The sequence below is a fragment of the Ictalurus punctatus genome, chromosome 14 (genome assembly GCF_001660625.3).
Source record: "Ictalurus punctatus breed USDA103 chromosome 14, Coco_2.0, whole genome shotgun sequence".
NCBI lineage: Eukaryota > Metazoa > Chordata > Actinopteri > Siluriformes > Ictaluridae > Ictalurus > Ictalurus punctatus.
Window position 1 is genome coordinate 10824866 of NC_030429.2, and position 20273 is coordinate 10845138.

The following is a 20273-nucleotide window of genomic DNA, read 5'->3' on the forward strand; positions in this document are numbered from 1 at the left end:
ATATCTGAATAGTAGTTGTGATGATGGAACCAGTGGTCATAGGAAGCATCAGCAACACACAGACGCAGACTTTATCCCCAGTGGTCTGTGTGTGTGTGTGTGTGTGCGTGTGTGTGTCGGGGCGGCCGCTGGGCGTGGGCTGCCTGCAGCGCGCTCTCTCTCTCTCTCTCTCGCTCTCTCTCTCTGCACTCGGGCGGAGCGCATTGTGTTCAGTGCGCGCTCACACACACGCGCGCGCGCGCGCACAAAAGCAACTCGTAGTCCTAGGTTATTTGGAGTAACGGAGTGGCGCTGATGTGTCTCTGAGCCGCGGTGTGCCCGGGTTTAATCTCCTCCACACTGGAGCAGCGGCGGCTGTTTGCGCTCATCACATCACACCTCCTGTGTTTGAGATTTCCACCCAACTCTCCAGGCTGAATCTAAAGGAGCCGGATCTCCACCGCACATCTCCGAGCTCTGCTTGTCGTGAGTAGGACTACATTCATTCACGATCACCGTTTGTACAGAGTCTATCCACCAAGCCTACTTTGTTATTAGAGAAGTGAGGGCTGCTGTGGGTTCATCTGGATGGAACGGGAAACTGGAGGAGCCGCTCAGCAGAGGCGCGTCGCTGTAGCTGTTCAAAGGAAATTTATTCTTCATTAATCTAGGGCGTAAATTGTTTCAGTGTGTCTGCCACTTGTTTAATTAAAGCAACAGGCACTATTTCACACACACACACACATACACACATACAGACACACACACACAGGCTATACACTACTACGTTACTACTACACGTACTACAGTTCAGTCATTTATTATTATTATTATTATTATTATTATTATTATTATTATTATTATTATATTTATTTTTAAATCCAGCTCTGTTCCTCGACAACTTCCGAGTCGGTGTCTGATCAGTTTCCCTGCAGTTCCCACTCTTCATGAAAGCAATAAATGGTATGATTTCATTTAAACTGGTCCCCCTCCCATACCAATTGGTGCTACCTAAAAGACCTAAAAGCAGGTTTAAATGAAGTTTGGTGTCCATGTGACAGTCGGGAGTCGGCGGTAGGCAGGCAGGGTGACGCCCCACCACCGACACCATACCGAAAAAAAAACACACACACAAAAAAAAAAACCCACCACCGGCTGCGTCCCAATCCGCCTACACCCGTGCTAAAGAGTACCCGAAATAGTACGGCAGTAGTAGATGAGGTAGTAGGCTTTGTTTACACGTTATTCGGTATGGTAGTGAGGTGCTGTTTGGGACACAGCCTTGAGCAGTGCGGAAGTAGCACGGGCTACACTACTTGTTTCCTTCTTCTGTTGCATAGTATACAGTAGGCTACTTTAGTCTATATCTGTGGAAATGAAATAATGCCTGGTTGGAGGTTATCATGTGCACCTCAGAACAATCAGTTTGTTTTTACTATTCAATTTCTCTTTGACCAATCTACTGGGTGAGGATTTAACAATCAGGATCAAAACAACAACAACAACAACAAAGTATATCGTTCATATTTCAATGAAATTGTGCCCTACTAGTGTATATGTGTATAAATGAAATAATGCCTGCTTGGAGGTTATGACGTGTACATCAGCACAACTGCTTTGTTTTTACTAGTTATTCATTGCTTTTCATGATATTCATGACTAGGGTGAAGCAAGGACAATTGTAACAGGCTGCATTAATTGTCACCATTGGGACCAATGAAAAAAAAAGTATATAGTTTATAGTTCAGCCCCTATAAATGGCAAAGTCCATTATGGGAATTCTGCATTGCCCTAGGCTGCTACTGCAATACATTGTGAATATTAAGCTCACAGATAATTTCCCTGCTAAACGTCTGGACATGCCACATTGTATAAGATGGTAAAACCCTGAAATAGCACAGTATATAGTGAATAGGGTGGAGTTTAGGGAAAGTCTGTTTGGTATTGTCCTCATTATAAGGATCAGATGTATAACTGATGTGTGTTGTAAGCAGACTATATGTATCATGTATAATGACATCATGAAAGCTGACATTTGGTTATGGATTCCTTTTAAAATCGATACCCAGGGTAACATTTCCAAGGGAATATACTGTCTTTTTGTATAACATTAAGTGTGTAGCTGACATCAGTTTCTTTCCTGTTTGTTTTACATATATGTAAGGAATAAGGAATGAATAAAAATAACATTGTTACTGAAACAGCTGTATTTATTCGAACGAATGCTTGACGTAATGTCGGCTTATTTGTGGTCAAAATAAAATAGTATCCTAATGTTACAAAATACAGGATGTCCATGTAGCATTTAGGCAGATCAATAATCATAATCTGTGTTTCGTTTCAAGATCAAGTAGACAGCACATGGAGCTGATGAAAATGAAAGCAGGGTAAGAAAGTGAAACAGACTTTTGCCAAAAGGACGTATGCTTGTAGCTGAAATGTTCACCGTTCAAAGAGAAAAAGAAATCAAGCAGGTGTGAAGTAAATATCTCAACATTCTGGTGCTAAAAGAAAGAAGAGAGAAGGCATGGAGAATATGGCATGCACGTATCATGAGGCACACATGCAGTATGTATATGTATCTTGTATTCATTTTGCTGAGGTTTTAGGATAGTGCAGCAAAAGTATACAAAAAATATATAATATATTTCTTGTATTTAATGAGGAAAGGAGGGACATGGGCTCTGTGGCTTAGTGGTTAGCACATTTGCCTCATATCTCTGGGGAAGGGGGTTCAACCCCTACCTCTGCCCTGCATGCACAGAGCTTGCATGTTCTCCCTGTGCTTTGTAGGCTGATTGGCATTTCCAAATTGTCTGTAGAAGAGTGAATGTGTGTGTGTGTGTGTGTGTGTGTGTGTGCATGCATGCATGCACTCTGTGTAGTGGGTCCCCCACCTTGTGTAGCGAGTCCCCTGGCATAGGCTGGAGGCTCATATGACCCTGTGTAGGATAAGCAGTAGAGAAAGAGGGATGGAAGGAGGGACATTAATAATAATAAAAAAAAGGTCCAATTAGTAACTAGTTATAGTGAATAATATTACAATTATCAAAAGCACTGGCACGTGATAATACTCAGCAATGCAAATCAAAATGTTTGTCATCATATTGTGCAGCCTTAAGAGATGTATAACTAACCCAGAGCACATCTACTGACACTGAATAACATCTTCTAACCAGGCATTTACACAGCCTGTATCACACAGAATGCATATAAATAAAGTGGCTGTTTTTGTACAAGAGATTTATATGGGTTAGAATGCAGAATTCCTTACTGCATTATTAATTAGCCTTTCTCTATAGCGTATTCTAATGACCAGACTAATTCCCTGTCAAGTGGCCTACTGCAGTATAAGACAGAGTCAGATAGTAATGCGCTGGTGTTATTTTGAGGAAACAGAAGCCCAGCCCTGCTTCTCTGATGCGTCCACCCATTTCGAGTCAGCCTTTTCCCTTGAGTGATCCCTTGCCATCATCTCTCGAATGAAAATCAGTTAGTGCTGAAGGAGGCTAGCGATGGATCTATTAACCCATTTGATTTGTTATAACGTAATATCAGAAAAAGAAAGAAAATTCGACTCATCACAAAGCAATGTTCATGGTTTTTCATTCATTTGTGCTCACCAGATTGATCAATATTGATCGCTAATCACAGTTAGAGATCTTAACTGAGATCATCTTGTCATATAAGGACATGAAACTAACTACCAAATATTATCACTTGCCCAGCCAGGGTTATAGATGCTCTAGCTCTTCTCTCACACATACACATAGACACACACACTAGACACACAATGCATGTGTAAAGTGCAGCTCTTGTGTTTATATGTGCATTTTCCATTTTACAGTCTGAGTGTACTGTCATGTAAGATCACCCTCAGGGTCCCTGGGAGGTTATAGAGTTTCAGAATGAGCTGTTCATCTCCCCAGATCACTATGACTGGTTGTATGCAGCCCCTGGCTACGGTACAGTGTTGTAGCGGAGCTAGAGGATGAGGTGACGTTAAGTTGTTGTTACAGTCATGTACTGTACAGTAGTCCTTTAGCTTTCAAAGGGGAAAAACATTTATATTATTTGCAGAAGCACTCAAATTCAAAAAAAGCACTTGCTGTCTGTTGGATCTATTATGATACAAGGTGTGGTCCCAATATATTTGCATAGAAATATTTTCTTAGTTTCTATCACACTTACAGAGGTAGTATCTCGGGGTTTCAAGTGAAGACATTTTGTGTAAAATCTGTTACCCATTACAGTGGGGTCTGTGAAGCATAGCGAAGGGATTTCTGTGTGTGCGCGTGTGTGCGCGCGTGTGTGTGTGTGTGTGTGTGTGCATGTTGTTGTTGTTGTTTTCATTTACAGTGGTGTAAATCACAACTTACAACTTTTTAAAATTATTATATTTGTTATTGAGTTATTAGTTTGTTTGACTGGTCATTTGAATTGAATCTAGACCTCAATAACTCAAAAACAAGCAGGACTTTAAATAATGTAAGCTTGTACCTAATGTGTTCTGTCTGTTCAGACTCTATGGCCCCAAATAAAAAAAAAAGCCCATACAAACAAAATGTAAATATCCAGATAAAATATTATTGCACACTTTAAATAAATCTGTACTCAGGGGAATTTATTTGACAGTTAAAGGCATTGCTGGCTTGGGGAACCCAAACTGTATTACTTAGTGTCATAAGCACTAATATAAGAAATGTCTGGATTTCGGTTGAATATTCTGTGTTGTGATTTCCACAGTACAAAGCAGCCAATCCAAGGCTGAGATCCGAGGCGCTTTGAGGGCTCATTATCTTTCTGAAGGCATACCGTTCACAGTAACTAATTATAAGCGAGAGAGACAGACACTAGGGAGCATCCGTGTGGCTCTCCTGTCCTCACTCAGCACCATTATGAACAGACAGAACACCCCAACAAGCTGTAGTTCTGTTGATTGAGTTCAACAGATTTACTTCCATCTGTTGGCTTTTATTATTAATCCACACTGCATGCTCTGTGACCTACTTCACTTGATAGGCATGGCATATGATGGTGCTTTGCTTTGTAGTTGGCTGCTAGCAGCAAAATTCAAATCAGGCACAAATTGAAAGGTAGCAGTTCTCTGGTGACTCTACAAGATTAAAAGTATAATGGGTCTTAATAATCACCTATTCGAGGTGGGAAAAGATACAGTATGTGTCTTATAAGAGTCTGTTTGGAAGTAAACATCTTGAAAATGTTTAACAAAGGATAAATGAACATATTGTGAATATACGTTGGCCGATGAATTTATGTCGTTATTCTTATGGTGAAAATAAGATAAAACATATCATCAATCCTATGTCTGTTTTTTTTTTTTTTTTTTTTTTTTTTTTTTTTAATTTCAACCTTGAATAGTCTTGTTTGACTTTTTAATGGTTTAATTTTGCTGTAATTTATCTCTGATAAGAAGCAAACTTATCTGCCTACAGAACAATTCAATTGAAAACTTTATTAGTTTTAGAAATTAGTAAAATATTTAGAAATAGACTTACATTGACTTTTATTCATTTAGCAGACGCTTTTATCCAAAGCAACTTACGAATGATTAAATACAAGCAAAGCGATATATCAAGCGGAGAACAACACAAGTAGTGCTACCATACAAGATTTATAATTGAGTTCTAGAGAAGCAAAGTGCGCAGAGTAGAGGTGTAAGTGCCAGAGTAGGTGGTTGTTGTTTTTTGGGTTTTTTTTGTTTTTTTAGGATAATGTGGGATTGGCATTTTAGGGGTTAGTTAGGTGTTCATGGAAGAGGTGGGACTTAATCATGTATTTAACATATTTGTTTTATCCTAATATCATGTTGACTATATTCTGGGGTGAAATTTGCACTTGATTTTTTTTTTTTTTTTTTTGGGGGGGGGGGGGGGGGGGTTCCTTAATTCTTGACATTTTTTCTTAATTAACTGAAGATAATGATAGGTAATGAAATGGGGGAAACCTAATGGGGAAGTACTTTTGCTTTTTAAGGGAAAAGCCAGTATATGGAACATTAGGGGATTTCAGATGCCATCTATTTGCTGTTTGCTCTCTAATCTATTAGTTAGATTCTTCCTTGTTCCTGTAAAATACATCACCTGGCCAGGATGTGTGCAGAGTTCATCATTTTCAATGTGTTAATATTGTTTATTGAAACCTGATGAGAGGGATGGCATAGACGTGGATGAAGAGAGAGAGCAGGGGGGAGAGAGAGAGAGAGAGAGACAGAGAGACAGAGGGACTTTTGTTTAGACAAAATCCAAACCTAAAACCATACTCCATATATCTATGAACAAATGCGCTAGGTGTTTCATCAGTCCTTTTCTCATACAGCGTTCGGCATCTCTTCTGGCTGCTGGTAGGTCTTTTATAGATCCATTCAGGAGGATCAAGTTCAGCAAAGCCCAGCTGTACCTTGTTTAGTACGCTGGGGTTATGCACAGGCCGACATGTTAGTGCTACGGTTAGCTCATCAGCTGTGCCCGTGAGTTGCTCTGATTCTGCCAGCACAGCTACTTACACGTGGCTTTCAGTTGGAAGCTGAAGGATTCTCAACATTTAGAAATTTTCATCACACAGCTCTGTCTCTAGGTTGTGTGTAAATCAAAGATCTCGGGAAATTGCTGTAATACAACCAGCCATATTCTCTGTACGATTAACTACAGTTAGCCGGTCTACATTGTGGAATGCATATTGTCGTGAAACTGGCATGAAAAAGAGACGTGAAACCAGCTACAGCACCTTTTCGAACTGCTGCACACGATGTGTCACAGGGTGTAACACACTCAGAGGAAAATGCTGTTCCACCTTCTTCCACATTCATGTGCTCACAGATTGTTGCCTGTGATTGTCGCTCTGATTGACAGGGGAAACCAAATATCTCATCCATCCTCCCAGGCATGGATGGCTGTGGCATTGTCGGGACTCGAACTTGCAGTCTTCAGACAATTGGGCAAACGTTTTTCTATTCCACCCTTCAGAAGCCAGAATTCATATTTTTGTCTTATACTACAGTGTTGTTGATCTAGTTTATATTAATATGCTTGTTAATATATTATAGCAGATTTTTATTGCTCCATGGGTTAAAAACATGTTAACAACGTGTTACTATTACACACCATTCTGTCATTGATTATTTTCCTATCATAACATGCCCTGTTGGGTTTAGTTCCTTACTTATCACCCATATGTCATGCACAATCTTGTTTGTTTGTTAAAGTTTTAAATAGTATTTCTCTTTATCATTTTGTGGTACTGCAGTTTTGCTGGTGTCATAACTTCAGCCTTAGCAAATCTGAATATCTTGATACATATAAAAACGTCATTGTCAAATGATATTTTTACTATATTGCTTACCCCTAAGTGTGTTCCAGTTCTTTGTTAGGAGTTGACTTTTCCTAATCTCTGATTTATCTGATCTAGTACCCAAGTCCACAAGTGCTTTATTTTAAATTCTGTCATGATGCGCTTTACTGGTAATTTAATTATAACTAATTATGTCACTACGCTTTGAGACCAAGCTCAAGGATCAGTGCTTTTACTACACTAGATTAGATTGTTCCCTTTTACCAACTGCACCTAATTGAGGCTTGTATTTGTCTCCAGTAGTGTGTGAAAACATTAATAAGAAACATTTAACACTAGTCTGTTTGCCATTTCAACAACTCTCGGTTACCAGTGAACTGATTAATGACCTATTTTGCTGACTTGGGTCAGGTTCATGTATGCTGAAGAAAACTTTTAGCATGATTATGTTCACTATTTGTTCAGCATTGCCAATAATCTCAGTCCATTATTTTACTGTTAAACACCAATACATAATCAGGATGGCATATACCTGCTGCTATTTGCCTTAATACTGTCATCAAATTTGTTGACAGTATACTGCCTTGCGGAATTCAGTTGATGAAGTATGGGTTCAGACAGGCACTTATATAGCAGTCATTTAAAGTGTTACTACTTGGAAAATGTGTGACCAAACACTGTAAATGAGTCACAGTTTCTTTGTGGAAATTTACTGCATGATGTTGTAATGATGACATCAGATTGACACCACAAAACCTCACCCAAATCTGTCACAACGTTTGCAATTTTTTTTTACATTTTATTTTTATTTATTTTAATTTTATTTATTTTTATTTATTTATTTTATTTTTTTTTTTTGGGGGGGGGGGGGTCATAAAGGGGTCATACAGATGTTAATAATTCTTTAATAAAAAAATGTGATCATAAAAATTGCATTGTTTTTTATTTAGTGCTGCCCTGAATAAGCTATTTCACATAACAGATGTTTACATATAGTCCACAAGACATAATAATAACTGAATTTACACAAATAAACCAGTTCAAAAGATTACATACACTTGATTCTTAATACTGTGTGTTGTTACCTGGATGATCCATGACTGTCTTTATGTTTTGTGATAGTTGTTCATGAATCCCTTGTTTGTCCTGAACAGTTAAACTGCCCACTGTTCTTCAGAAAAATCCTCCAAGTCCTGCACATTCTTTGCTTTTCAGAATCTTCTGCATATTTGACCCCTTTCCATCAGTGGCTATATGATTTTGAGATTCATCTTTTCACACAGAGGACAAACATGTACGAGGGACTCATACATGACTATTACAAAAGGTGCAAACATTCACTGATGCTCAAGAAGGCAACAAGATATATTAAGAGCCGGGGGGTGTAAACTTTTGAACAGGATGATTAGTTTAAATTATTTTGTTTAAAGATTTGATTTTTTTTTTTAATTTAATACTGCCCTTCAGAAGCTACATAAGATATTTACATGTTTCCCAGAACACAAAATAATAACAATTTACACCGATCATCCTCACCTGTATTTTGAAGGCTATACAATTTACTATGATGTGTATTATAAGAATTTAAAGCCACACTAGACAAAGCTTTGTATTATGTATTATTAATGGTCTAAGCCACATGTGGGATTTGCCAGTGAAAAACAGCCTGCTGACTCATTTTATTTGGCCCATGCAAACTTGCGAATCTAGAATTCATAGCAGACCCATAGCATAATGACCGCCCACATTCTAAACACAACTGAACACCATTAGTTAGTTAGTCAGTTAGTTATACAGTTACATATTTATAGCTTTTCTAGACACTCAAAGCACTTTACATAGTATGGGGATGGGAGTGAATCTCCTCAACCACCACTAATGTGTAGCATCCACCTGGATGATGCGATGGCAGCCCTAGTGCACCAGAACGCCCACCACACACCAGCTCTAAGTGAAGAGGAGTGAGTGGTGTAGCCAATTCAGAGATGGAGATTATTAGGAGGCCATGATAGAGAAGGGCCAATGGAAGAATTTCACCAGGACACTTATACATGTTTTATAAGTGTCCTGGGGTTTTTAATGACCACAGAGAGCCAGGACCTCGGTTTAGCGTCTCATCCGAAAGACGGTGCTGTTTTTACTGTATGGTGCATTAGAACCCACAGGGTGAGCGTGGGATGGCACACATCTCACAGGGCGGAAATATTCATTAAAATCAATGCCTTTACAGTCAGCATACAGTATAATGCATGTCATACGTATATGTTACAAATAAAGTCTTTGGTTATGGTGTTTCAAAGGCTCACAAAAATACAGATGTGGGCTAGGTAGAATTTGAGTTTGACACCCCTGTTCTTAGCCATGAGTGAATGTCTTGGCACAACATTGGTCAAAAAGTGTAGATTAATTTTCTAGAACAGCAGCACTGACCATAATGACTGCAAGGCAAATCACAGGTTTATATTAAATCGCTTGTTCAAATCTCATATTGTTTCTATAGTAACAGCTAAAATATAGACTGTCAATAATGCTAATAATGGACAGGGGCCAGTTAGCAATTTTAGTGAAATATTACTATACTCTAACAGGAATTTTCTATAAGCTGTGGTTGCATTTGGATGAGTAATAAATAAACCCCCTGTGTTTGGGATCAGCGTATCTAAACATGGATGCATTAATAGATTGCTGGCACAGAAAGAGGTTGGGGTGCAGTCTGGGGCTGCTGGCCTCCAATGAATCTCTTAATGAAAGGCCCCTGATTTATGCGCATGATTGATTGCTTTAATGGCTTACATCTTAACACAGAAGCATACAGTGGGAGGGGCTCTGTAAAGGTGTGTCTGGTTGTTATAAAACACCACTCGCTGGACTTTTGACCCCCACAGACAGCTGAACATTCAATCATATGAGAGCGTTTGATTTGTGTGCCAGAGGTGTAAAGCCCAAACTGCCAACAATAGAAAAGCTCTTTCTACTATACAACAGGGGGTGGGTGAATATGATGGTATTATTATCACAACAAATTATGGCATGATTCATTTCCCTGACAGCAGATATACACCACTGATGAATTGATTTTCATAAAAAAGAGTCATTTACACCAGATACAGTAGGGACTTGGTCATATAAATTAATTTTCCATTTACTGAAAATGTCAAACAGCCAAAATATGCTGATGAAGAAGCTTGTTTCTAGCAGTTTAGCAATGTGCAAATCATCGCACGTCTGTCCTCGGACTCATAGAAGCCATGTCTGTGGATTTGTCGTTTCTGACACTGTATGACGCACCTTTTTTTTATTTTTAAAAATTTTACAGAAAAAGTCAGAGGCTAAAAAAGCAACAGTATTAAGTATTTTGAAGTAGTACGAAGTATCAGATTCAGGTAGGAGACTTAGCTCAATGTTTGAATCACAGTTGTCCTTCATCCAAATGATAATATTCTTCCAGTTAAATTTAACGAAACTGTTTAGGTACAGCTGATATTACTGAGCCGAATGATGTCTTTTAAAGAGACTGTGGGATCATTTAGGTCATGCTATTTTGACAATGTTCACTATGAGTGTTGGCTGATTTGGCTAAAAAACTGTCGATTTAATTTTTGTAACAACCATCAGTGATGTCTTTATTGTAGTGATTGTTCCTCTTATTTTTAGGAAATGTAAAAAATAAATAATAAAAAATTAAAATTGTAATGACTATCTCTTCCAGTGGCCAGATATTCTTTTCTTTTCAGCAGGCATAGGCACTGCTGTACTCATTACATTAGTTTACATAATTAAGTATTCCATAATATTTCACCTCTATCTCGTGCCATGTGCTGTTGCTTTAAAGCTGTTACTGTATAATTCCACAGGGCCGAGCAGGTGAAGAGGAGTAGAGAGGATGACTGAGTACAAGCTGGTGGTGGTGGGAGCTGGAGGCGTTGGCAAGAGTGCTCTTACCATCCAACTCATCCAGAACCACTTTGTGGATGAATATGACCCTACCATAGAGGTGTGTGTGTGTGTGTGTGTGTGTGTGTGTGTGTGTGTGTGTGTGTGTGTGTGTGTGTGTGTTTCACATCTGTGGTTGTGAACTTGCTAATGCAGATTGAACATTGCTGTATTGTGTATATGTGTGTTGAATTTAAATTTAAAAGCCTCTCTTTTGGCACAAATATGCTTAAATGCAGCAATGACAAAGACCTAATTGAGATGGTTATAGTGGCATAAATTCAACTGAATATCCGTCAGATGCATTTTAACATGTTTTGATGTAAGCTGTATATACTGATAAGAGTAATAAAAAGAACAATATTTACTGTTCCATATTTTTGTCTTAATGTTACATAATTGTGGTAGTGTGTGCTGACATATTGCCCTACTCTGTCCAGTCCTCAGGTTGCGGTTTGCTTATACATGGTTACGAGACAAACAGCTGGCACTGTCCTGAAGTTTCCAGATTTCTTAAGTTCTGTGACGTTTCAAATAGCAGCATTTCATTGGTTTTGAAAATTCTCACTTTTAAGAACATACTACTACTTATAATATGAGTGCCCTAAAATGTAACATGAGAGTTTGCTACCGTAAAACCATGTTAATATTATATCCAAGGGTTATGTCCAAGACACAATAGTAATGTCACAGTAGTATTATGTTTTAGCCTATACTAACCTTAGTTACCATGACAGACTGCAGTAAAACCACAGAACTGTCCATGGGTAAATATGTAATATGCATTGGTATCATAAAGCAACATAATAAAATCACTATATTGCCATAACAGTCATAGTGTGTCATAGTAAAGCAAAAGTGAACTATTGTGCATGACAGTAAAGCCATAGTAAACAATAAAATATCTTCGTAAAATCATAGTGAATTACAGTGCATCATAGTGAAGCCATAGTACACTGTTGTCTATCATAGTAAAGCCCATAGTAAAGTATAGTGTATCACTGTAAAGCCTAAATCCATAGTACACTATAGTGTATCATAGTAAAGCCATAGTAAATATTAGTGTATAACAGTAAAGGCATCCTAAATATTAGTGTATCCTAGTAACAGCATAGTTACTATAGCCATAATAAAATATAGTGTGTCTGGGTAAAGCCATATTCAACTATGGTGTATCATAACACAATTGTAACTATAGTATATCACAGTAAAGCTATAATAAAGTATAGTTTTTGACGTTAAAGCCTAAATCCATAGTACACTATAGTGTATCGTAGTAAAGCCATAGTAAATTATAGTGTATCTGAGAAAAGTCATAGTAAATGAATAATGTGTAATGGTAAAGCCAAATTAAAATATAGTGTACAATAGTAAAGCCATAGTGAATTATAGTGTTTCATAGTAAAGTCATGTGTATCACAGTAACACCATAGTAACTATAGTATATCACAGTAAAGCCATAATAAATTATAGTATCATAGTAAACCATGGTGAATTTATAAGTGGTACAGCCCTTTTGAGTGTGTGTGTGTGTGTGTGTGTGTGTGTGTGTGTGTGTGTTTGTGCATTCATGCATGCCCATGTATCCACGGCATTCTGCATTCTGTTTTCTCCTTTCCCACCACGCCTGTCTCTTGACAAACAATGTCCTTTTCATAGCTGGTCTCACTGCACAAACACTCAGGACCACTGACTGTCACCCAAACACACACCACTACAACAATTATACTTCATTTGTACTTCGTTTTTTCTATATATATTTTTCTTTTATTGTTGTATTGACATAAAGTACTACTATATAACTACCAGCCACAAGAACACACACTTCTGTGAAATGTTCATATAGTTAGTTCTGATGTTTTGTATGTTTTGCCTGATTACTAGCATGCACCTGAGGTTTCTAGTGCAAAGATCGTAGTTTTCAGTGATGAGAGTGTAACAAAGTGATAGGTCTGAGTTTAAAACATTCCTCCCTCCTTTTCAGGACTCGTACAGGAAGCAGGTGGTGATCGACGGTGAGACATGCCTGTTGGACATTCTGGACACAGCAGGTCAAGAGGAGTACAGTGCCATGAGGGACCAGTACATGAGGACAGGAGAGGGCTTCCTCTGTGTCTTTGCCATCAATAACACCAAGTCGTTTGAGGACATTCATCAGTACAGGTGGTTGAATGGTGTCTATAACTTATACATTAGTTACCATTAGAAGAGTGTTGGAATATGGGTATTATGGTAAACTATGGTAAGCAAATTCAAGTAGTTATAACATTACCAGTAAACTATACAAGCATGAAAACAGGGTGACGCAGGGCTGGCTATATTTTAACATAAGAATAAACATAAACAAAAAATGCAGAAAGACCTTATTCCTCTATTTTATTTATTGTTGTAGGCAATCCACTATGTGATCCACTTAATAAGCCTATCGAGAAAAAAAAAAATCCCAATAATGGTTTGATCTTTTATTAACGATTTTTGATCATCTTAATTTTGTTTGTCAAAAAACAAAAACATTTTGAGTGATTAAGTCATTATTAAGGCATACATACATTTTTAGTTAATTTCATGCTGACTAAAATGATATATTTTTAGTCAACAAAAATGTGCATATTTATACCAGTGTACCATAGCAAACTATAACTTAATAAATACTAGTACAAACTAAAACTTAGCAATACAGGAAAGAAACGCCGTAGAGCAAAGGTCACTTCAAAAATAAATGAAATAAACAGTAATATATTAAACAAAGTCAGTAAACAGTAATAAATGAAACACAGTCAATATTTGCTGAAAAAAATGGTTGTGTCCGGTACAATTAGTGCAGTTTTATAAGGAAATGAGCTGCAAGTTTTATTGAAAATCTTGCAGAACCAGCCACGTTTCTTCTAGAGACTTTAACGGTCTCACGTGCTTCTTATTTTTTGCTGCAAAACCCAGCAGCCTTCATTGTGTTTTTTTTGCCTGAAAAGTGTCTCTTATGTAATAGGCTGCTTTCTTTACTGACATACAAACATTTTTCTGTAACATTTAGTTTTGTGCTGGAAAGCTAATGTTTGGAAATCCTAAAAAAAAATTAAAAAGACATTTTTGCACAGTACTGTATGCTGCAAACAGTAAAATATTTCTGTTTCAAAGGTTATTATAGTTACACAGCTCGCATATTGTGACTTGTTCTTTTCTATTATTTTCTGTCTATGTAGTTAGACAAATTAGTCTATTTATTTGACCTAAAAGACATTATGGAGAGTAGGACGTGGTGAACCAGTCAGTGCTCTTAAACCTTTCCATAAGCTGCTGCAGGTCCATACTGTGTGTCAGTACCAACAATTCAAACTGCTAAGCAAAGAATACAGATGACAGTCATAAAATATGCCTTTGCCCAGCTTCTGTGGTGTTTACTGTATCTAAGTAAAAAATAGAGAGAATGGAGATTGCAGTTAGCTACCAGTGAAATCGATCTGAACTCCAGATCGAGCGGGAGGGTGGAGAGGATATAGAAAGCGCTCAAGGACATGCAAGGAGAAACTGGGAGGGAGCATAAATTAATTATACTCCGTTATTTATGGGTAGTTCACACTACACAGGGCGCTTTCATTTTGGTGGAATATACTAATTTATGTTACTCAAAAGACAAGGCTTCAGAGTGACTTATAAAAGCCTATCTCATAATGTGGTTTAAATCTTAATAAATAATTTGGAACCCTTCAGTTTCACCCGCTAAAACTGGAAAATACACAGGCGTATTATTTTTTCCAGTTTTAACAGTAATCATTTTAGATGAATGTCTCAGTGTTGTAGTCAATCACTTACTTTCAAGCTGAGTCAAAATGATCTATCCCCTTGGTCAAATCCAAAGTCCCTACGCTACTATGAGTCACATCCCAAGTCATGTTCCATGTAAGGAAAGTATTACTGAAAGTAGCGTTTATTTACATGTCAGAACAAGTCAAATTCTAATACAAGTCAAAGCCCACATCGTGTAAGTTCAAGTCGACATTAAATTTCAAGTGAAACATATGCCCGTCTAAGTCAAGTCATCACTTAAGTCCAAATCCAGGACAGTGTGTCACAAGGTAGACTTAAAATAAACAGTCGGTGGATTATAGGTGTTTTATAAATTTTTCAGGTGCACTTTACAATAACAAGAATTTAACACTAAAGGAATGACTTTATTGGTAGATGCTATTCTATAATAAGGAAATATCAAATAATTGTGCTATAATATGTCTACATTGTTTTAATAAGTTACTGAAGGTTAAGCAACTTACTTCCTTTACAAGTCTACTTAAAATATTCTAGCAGTTTCTTCCAAAATAACTAAACACTTTAGATTAAACACCTAATATAATACCCTCCTCTTGAATATGCAGTTCTGATTCAGTTTTGATGTGTTGTGAGAGGTAGTGCTACACTTCATCTAAATTGGTGAAGTGTGGAATTATTGGTGTTATTGGTATATAATATTGGAATTATTATTAATGATTTGAAGTGAGCATAAACATAACATCCATGGTAATATTTGACCAGTAATTTTCCCTCACTTGTTTTCTGGATTGCACAGGGAACAGATCAAACGGGTAAAGGACTCGGATGATGTGCCAATGGTGCTTGTGGGTAATAAATGTGACCTCCCAGCTCGCACAGTGGACACACGGCAAGCGCATGAGCTTGCTCGAAGCTACGGCATCCCCTACATCGAGACCTCAGCCAAGACTAGACAAGTGAGCAGCAAGGACACATAACAGGCTTTTATATTCACACCTACAATGAAGCACAAACACACACAGTTACACACTAGGACACAGGGGATGTTGTGTGAAGTGAAATGTACAATATTTTACAGTGTACTGCTGCCTGTGATAGTTCATTGCTAGTTTAAAGGCCGCTCAGGTAGAAAATCATTATTTTCATCATCATCCATTGTTGCTCTGGTACAAATATGAAGGGCATCATAAATCTGTCTAATTGCCCTGTTTGTCCAAGATGCCTGATATGAACTTACTTAAAGTCTCCAGTCTGTAGATCCACAAAATTAAATAAAAGGTTTCATTGTTGCAGCTTAGCAACTATATAAATCAGAGCAAATCTTCAGACAGCTACATCATTCTAAGACCGACACTAGATAAAGTTAAATTAGAAACTGTTTAGGTAGAATAATAAAATAGTTTAATATGCTCTTAATTTGTTTAATTTGTGACTGGGGTGCCAGTATTTACAGATGAGCCATAGCCTGTTTATAATTTTTGACCCCTGGCTAGAGCGACTAGAAAACTATGCTTTTCTGATTGTCCTGCTTAATCGGCAGTTAGACGAAATGCAAATAAAATTCACTCAACACCTTAGAGTGACACTAAATGTTCTCTTATGTTGAGCCTTCACAGCCTCATAATTTCAGTGTTACTGCAATATCAGGTGTTGTCAACTTTGTTCAGAAATTCTGATATATGGAATCACGTGAAGTATAATTCTATCCTGTAAGAGAGAGCAGTGAAGTCTGTGATCTCTGAGGCTTTCCTCAATGGATCTGCTGGTGTGTGGAGGTTAATGTGTGTCTGTAGATGGCCCTTGCCTCCTGTAGAAGTTAACTGGTTATGGGTGACTGTGTTCCACAGGGAGTGGAGGATGCCTTCTACACACTAGTACGGGAGATCCGACAGCACAAGTTGAGGAAGCTCAATCCTCCAGATGAAAGCGGACAGGACTGCATGAGCTGTCGCTGCGTGGTGTCATGATTTAAGGTGCTTATCACATGCACAAACACTGCTTAATTTCTGCATATGGACTGAGGAGGGAATAGCTCATTTTGAAATTTAAATTGAAGGCAAAAGACTATGATGTTTGAAGTAAAATATTTATTTCACTATGAAGTCACTCTAAAGAGAGAGACATTTACGGAGAAGTTTGTTGGATTATCATGTGTTTTGTTTTCTTAATGAGGAAAATAAATCAAATGAACATGTAATTTTTTTATGATTATTAAGGGTTTATAAAAATTTATAAAGGAAATTGACATGTATATGATAATGACATTATAATGATCTGCTTAGATATCAGGAAACAAGCTTTTCAGGGATAAATGACATGACGTAACCGTGCCACTGGGCAGAGCTTAAAACCGTTATCAATATTGCCAAGTTTCAAATAATGCAGTGATCACAGGTGGTCAAACAGTGATTTATTTATTTATTTATTTATGTATTTATTTTTAGCACAACAGGTTAAGAGAAGACATGTTGTAGATGACAATGATCAGAAAATCGTTGTTTTTTTGTTTTTGTTTTTTTTTAAAAACCAACAATTTTTAAAAATTAAAAACCTTGACATGCCACAATTTTTTGTTTTGTCCAGTAGTGGTAGAACCTACTGATAGAAACAACAAAAAGCAAGGATAATTCAGATATACTTTACTACTCTCATGAGACCTTGCTGCAAAATAGGCAAAAAAAAAAAAAAATACTGAACTCTAAATGTTTTGTATATATATATATATATATATATATATATATATATATATATATATATATATATATATATATATAATATTATTATTATTATTATTATATACAGTATACTCTATATACATAAACATGTACAGTATACTGTATATGTTTGTGTTTGCATTAAAGATCTGTTGTCGCTTGTTGTCATCTTCAGCTGACCTCTCCAAGTTCATAAATGGACCAATGGCTTCATGAGGCAGAGTGGAAGACAGACTGTAATTACACGTGGAGATCAAAGTAAAAGCAAAGTAAATCACTGACTGCAAAATGGACACTCGAGGAAAGACATTGCCTTGCCGTGCCTGTGGTGACCCCGTCTTGCTGTCTACATCTGCCTGAAACTCCCAACTAATGACTTTTCCTATTCATTAACTTCCAAGTGCTAATACTGGGCAGCTCCTTGGATTTCATCTAATTTATTATACTCATAAGTCTCAACACTGGCTTTTACTTGGAAGTCAGGCCTCTCGTGACTTAAGCACGAAAAAAGAAAATGGTCTTCTCATATGGACTGGACACTAATCACCTCATCACAGACATCGTGTTCCCCTCCATTGCTGTCTGAGGGAAGCATGCAAGTCTATAAATGAGGAATCGGCCAACTTCAGAGAGAACGATCTGATATCCCATACAGGATTTATTCCTCTCTTGACAGTTAGCCGTATTTGTTCTGCTTAACATGCTGTTGTTTTAACATGTAACTGTTGTGCAAAAGGGGTATTTGTGGTGATAACCATGGGGACTGTAATCTGCTGCAGCACTAGATACTGTATGTGTGATGGTTTTTGTGGATGTGTTTTAAAACATAAAACTGTTGATGGAAATGCTGAGCAGACTGACCAGTTACTGGATTCCAATAAAACATTTCAAGGACCCCATATGCTTGGTTAAAGATCTCACAAAATCTTGGAGTGTGATCTCATAAGAATAGTCAGCTTTAATTGCCTGAGACCTCAGTCATACCATATATAATGGCTGTAAATTTTCATGTGGCTTCAAGCACCATATAAGGTGTCCGTGCATGAGGAAAAGGAAAGCTTCAGTGCATAGGATTTTTTAATTAAAAAGGAAAAAATGTGGTTATTGAGTCTGTGGAGGGGAAACAAATGTAATATGATAATAATACGATGTTCCTGAGCTGCTGTGACTTGGGCAGAAATTTGTACACGTATGTCATACACAAGCTCAGATACATCACATCTTCATGCACCCAATTGTAGGCATGAAAGACATCTGTGAAAAATCTGATGGCATCCCAAACTGCATACCATTATACTAAATAGTTAATCCACACACAATTGGTATCATTCCTATTTAGGCATATACTTAGTGCATATTATGTTGTTTTGTAACACACCCCATGTTGTGTTACACAAGTACTTTTTTGTACCAGAGAAGGTGAAATTACACAATCTTACATGCTCTTGCTTTAATACCGCTCCCGTTTTGGTTTTTTTTAAATGGTGAAATTAGTTCTGCTTTTTTTTTAATTTCTTTTTTTTTTTTTTTTTTTTTTTTGGGGGGGGGGTATATGACAAAATGAACCAGTTTACTCTAAATACCAAGCTGTAGGAGTTTCAGTGGTATATTAGATGTGTGGCTTGGTCAATAAATGAGTGATCATAATATGCCCTTGATGAAAACAATGCTTTGTTATGACTGCTTGCTGTCCTTGTCTTTAAATTAAACAATCATGCTTAATCTAAAATGATCACTAGATTTTTTAACTCATTTTCAGACAATCCATTTACATAAGCTGGCTCAATTATAACCAAACTTCTCATGACACATCTTACTGAAAATATGAGTAATGTAACAAATGAAATAATAGAGTTATCGAGTTAATGCTTCACTGCTTTTTGTATGGTAAAAAAAATGTCCAATGTGTCTTATAATAGTGATTATAGATGGAAAAAGACACAAAAAGCTTTGCAGGCCCAAAGGAAAAACCTTCATGTGGCAGTGCTTACCTGTGGGAGGTATTTTGTGCCAAAATTCAAATTAAAGCATGAAAATTAAATTGCAAATATTTGTTTGCATTTTAATATGATCTCTTTTCCCATGTATGCACCACGATAGTGCCAAAATGAAAATTAAACAATATGTCATTTGCTTTTCAATTTTCCGTGTAAGCATGCATCAGTAGTGTCAAAAATAAAAATAAAATCAAAACAAGATCATTTTATCATTTCATTTTGTTCATCGTATTGGTATTTTGTTGCCATAATTAAAATTTAAATGCTAACAGGTAAAAGAAAAGCCAAACTACATTGGCTCTTTTTTTTTTTTTTAATTTTTTTTTTTATTTTTTAATGAATGCTAAAGTTACAATGAAAATACAATGCATAGTTTGTCTTCTCTTTTTCATAACATTGGGCCACATATCTGACAAACTGCAAATTATAAAAAAATAAAATTGATGAATAAAATCGAAATCAGTTGAAAAGTACAAGTAAGTAGTTACATTTTCAGCTTGGACATGCTGTTAGTGCCAAAATTAAAAGGAAAATGCAAATGATATCTATTTTATATTAAGATATTTCCCAAAGG

At 36.9% G+C, this 20273-nt stretch overlaps 1 protein-coding gene across 1 annotated transcript; it reads left to right on the forward strand.

Moving 5' to 3' along the window:
* The first annotated feature begins 332 nt into the window (after positions 1-332).
* Positions 333-18212, forward strand: hrasa (HRas proto-oncogene, GTPase a). The gene is given in 6 exon segments (NM_001200500.1): positions 333-465; positions 11145-11284; positions 13208-13386; positions 15785-15944; positions 16836-16961; positions 17878-18212. Coding segments are annotated over 4 exon segments (570 nt in total). The 5' UTR covers positions 333-465; positions 11145-11173; the 3' UTR covers positions 16956-16961; positions 17878-18212.
* The last annotated feature ends 2061 nt before the right edge of the window (positions 18213-20273 follow it).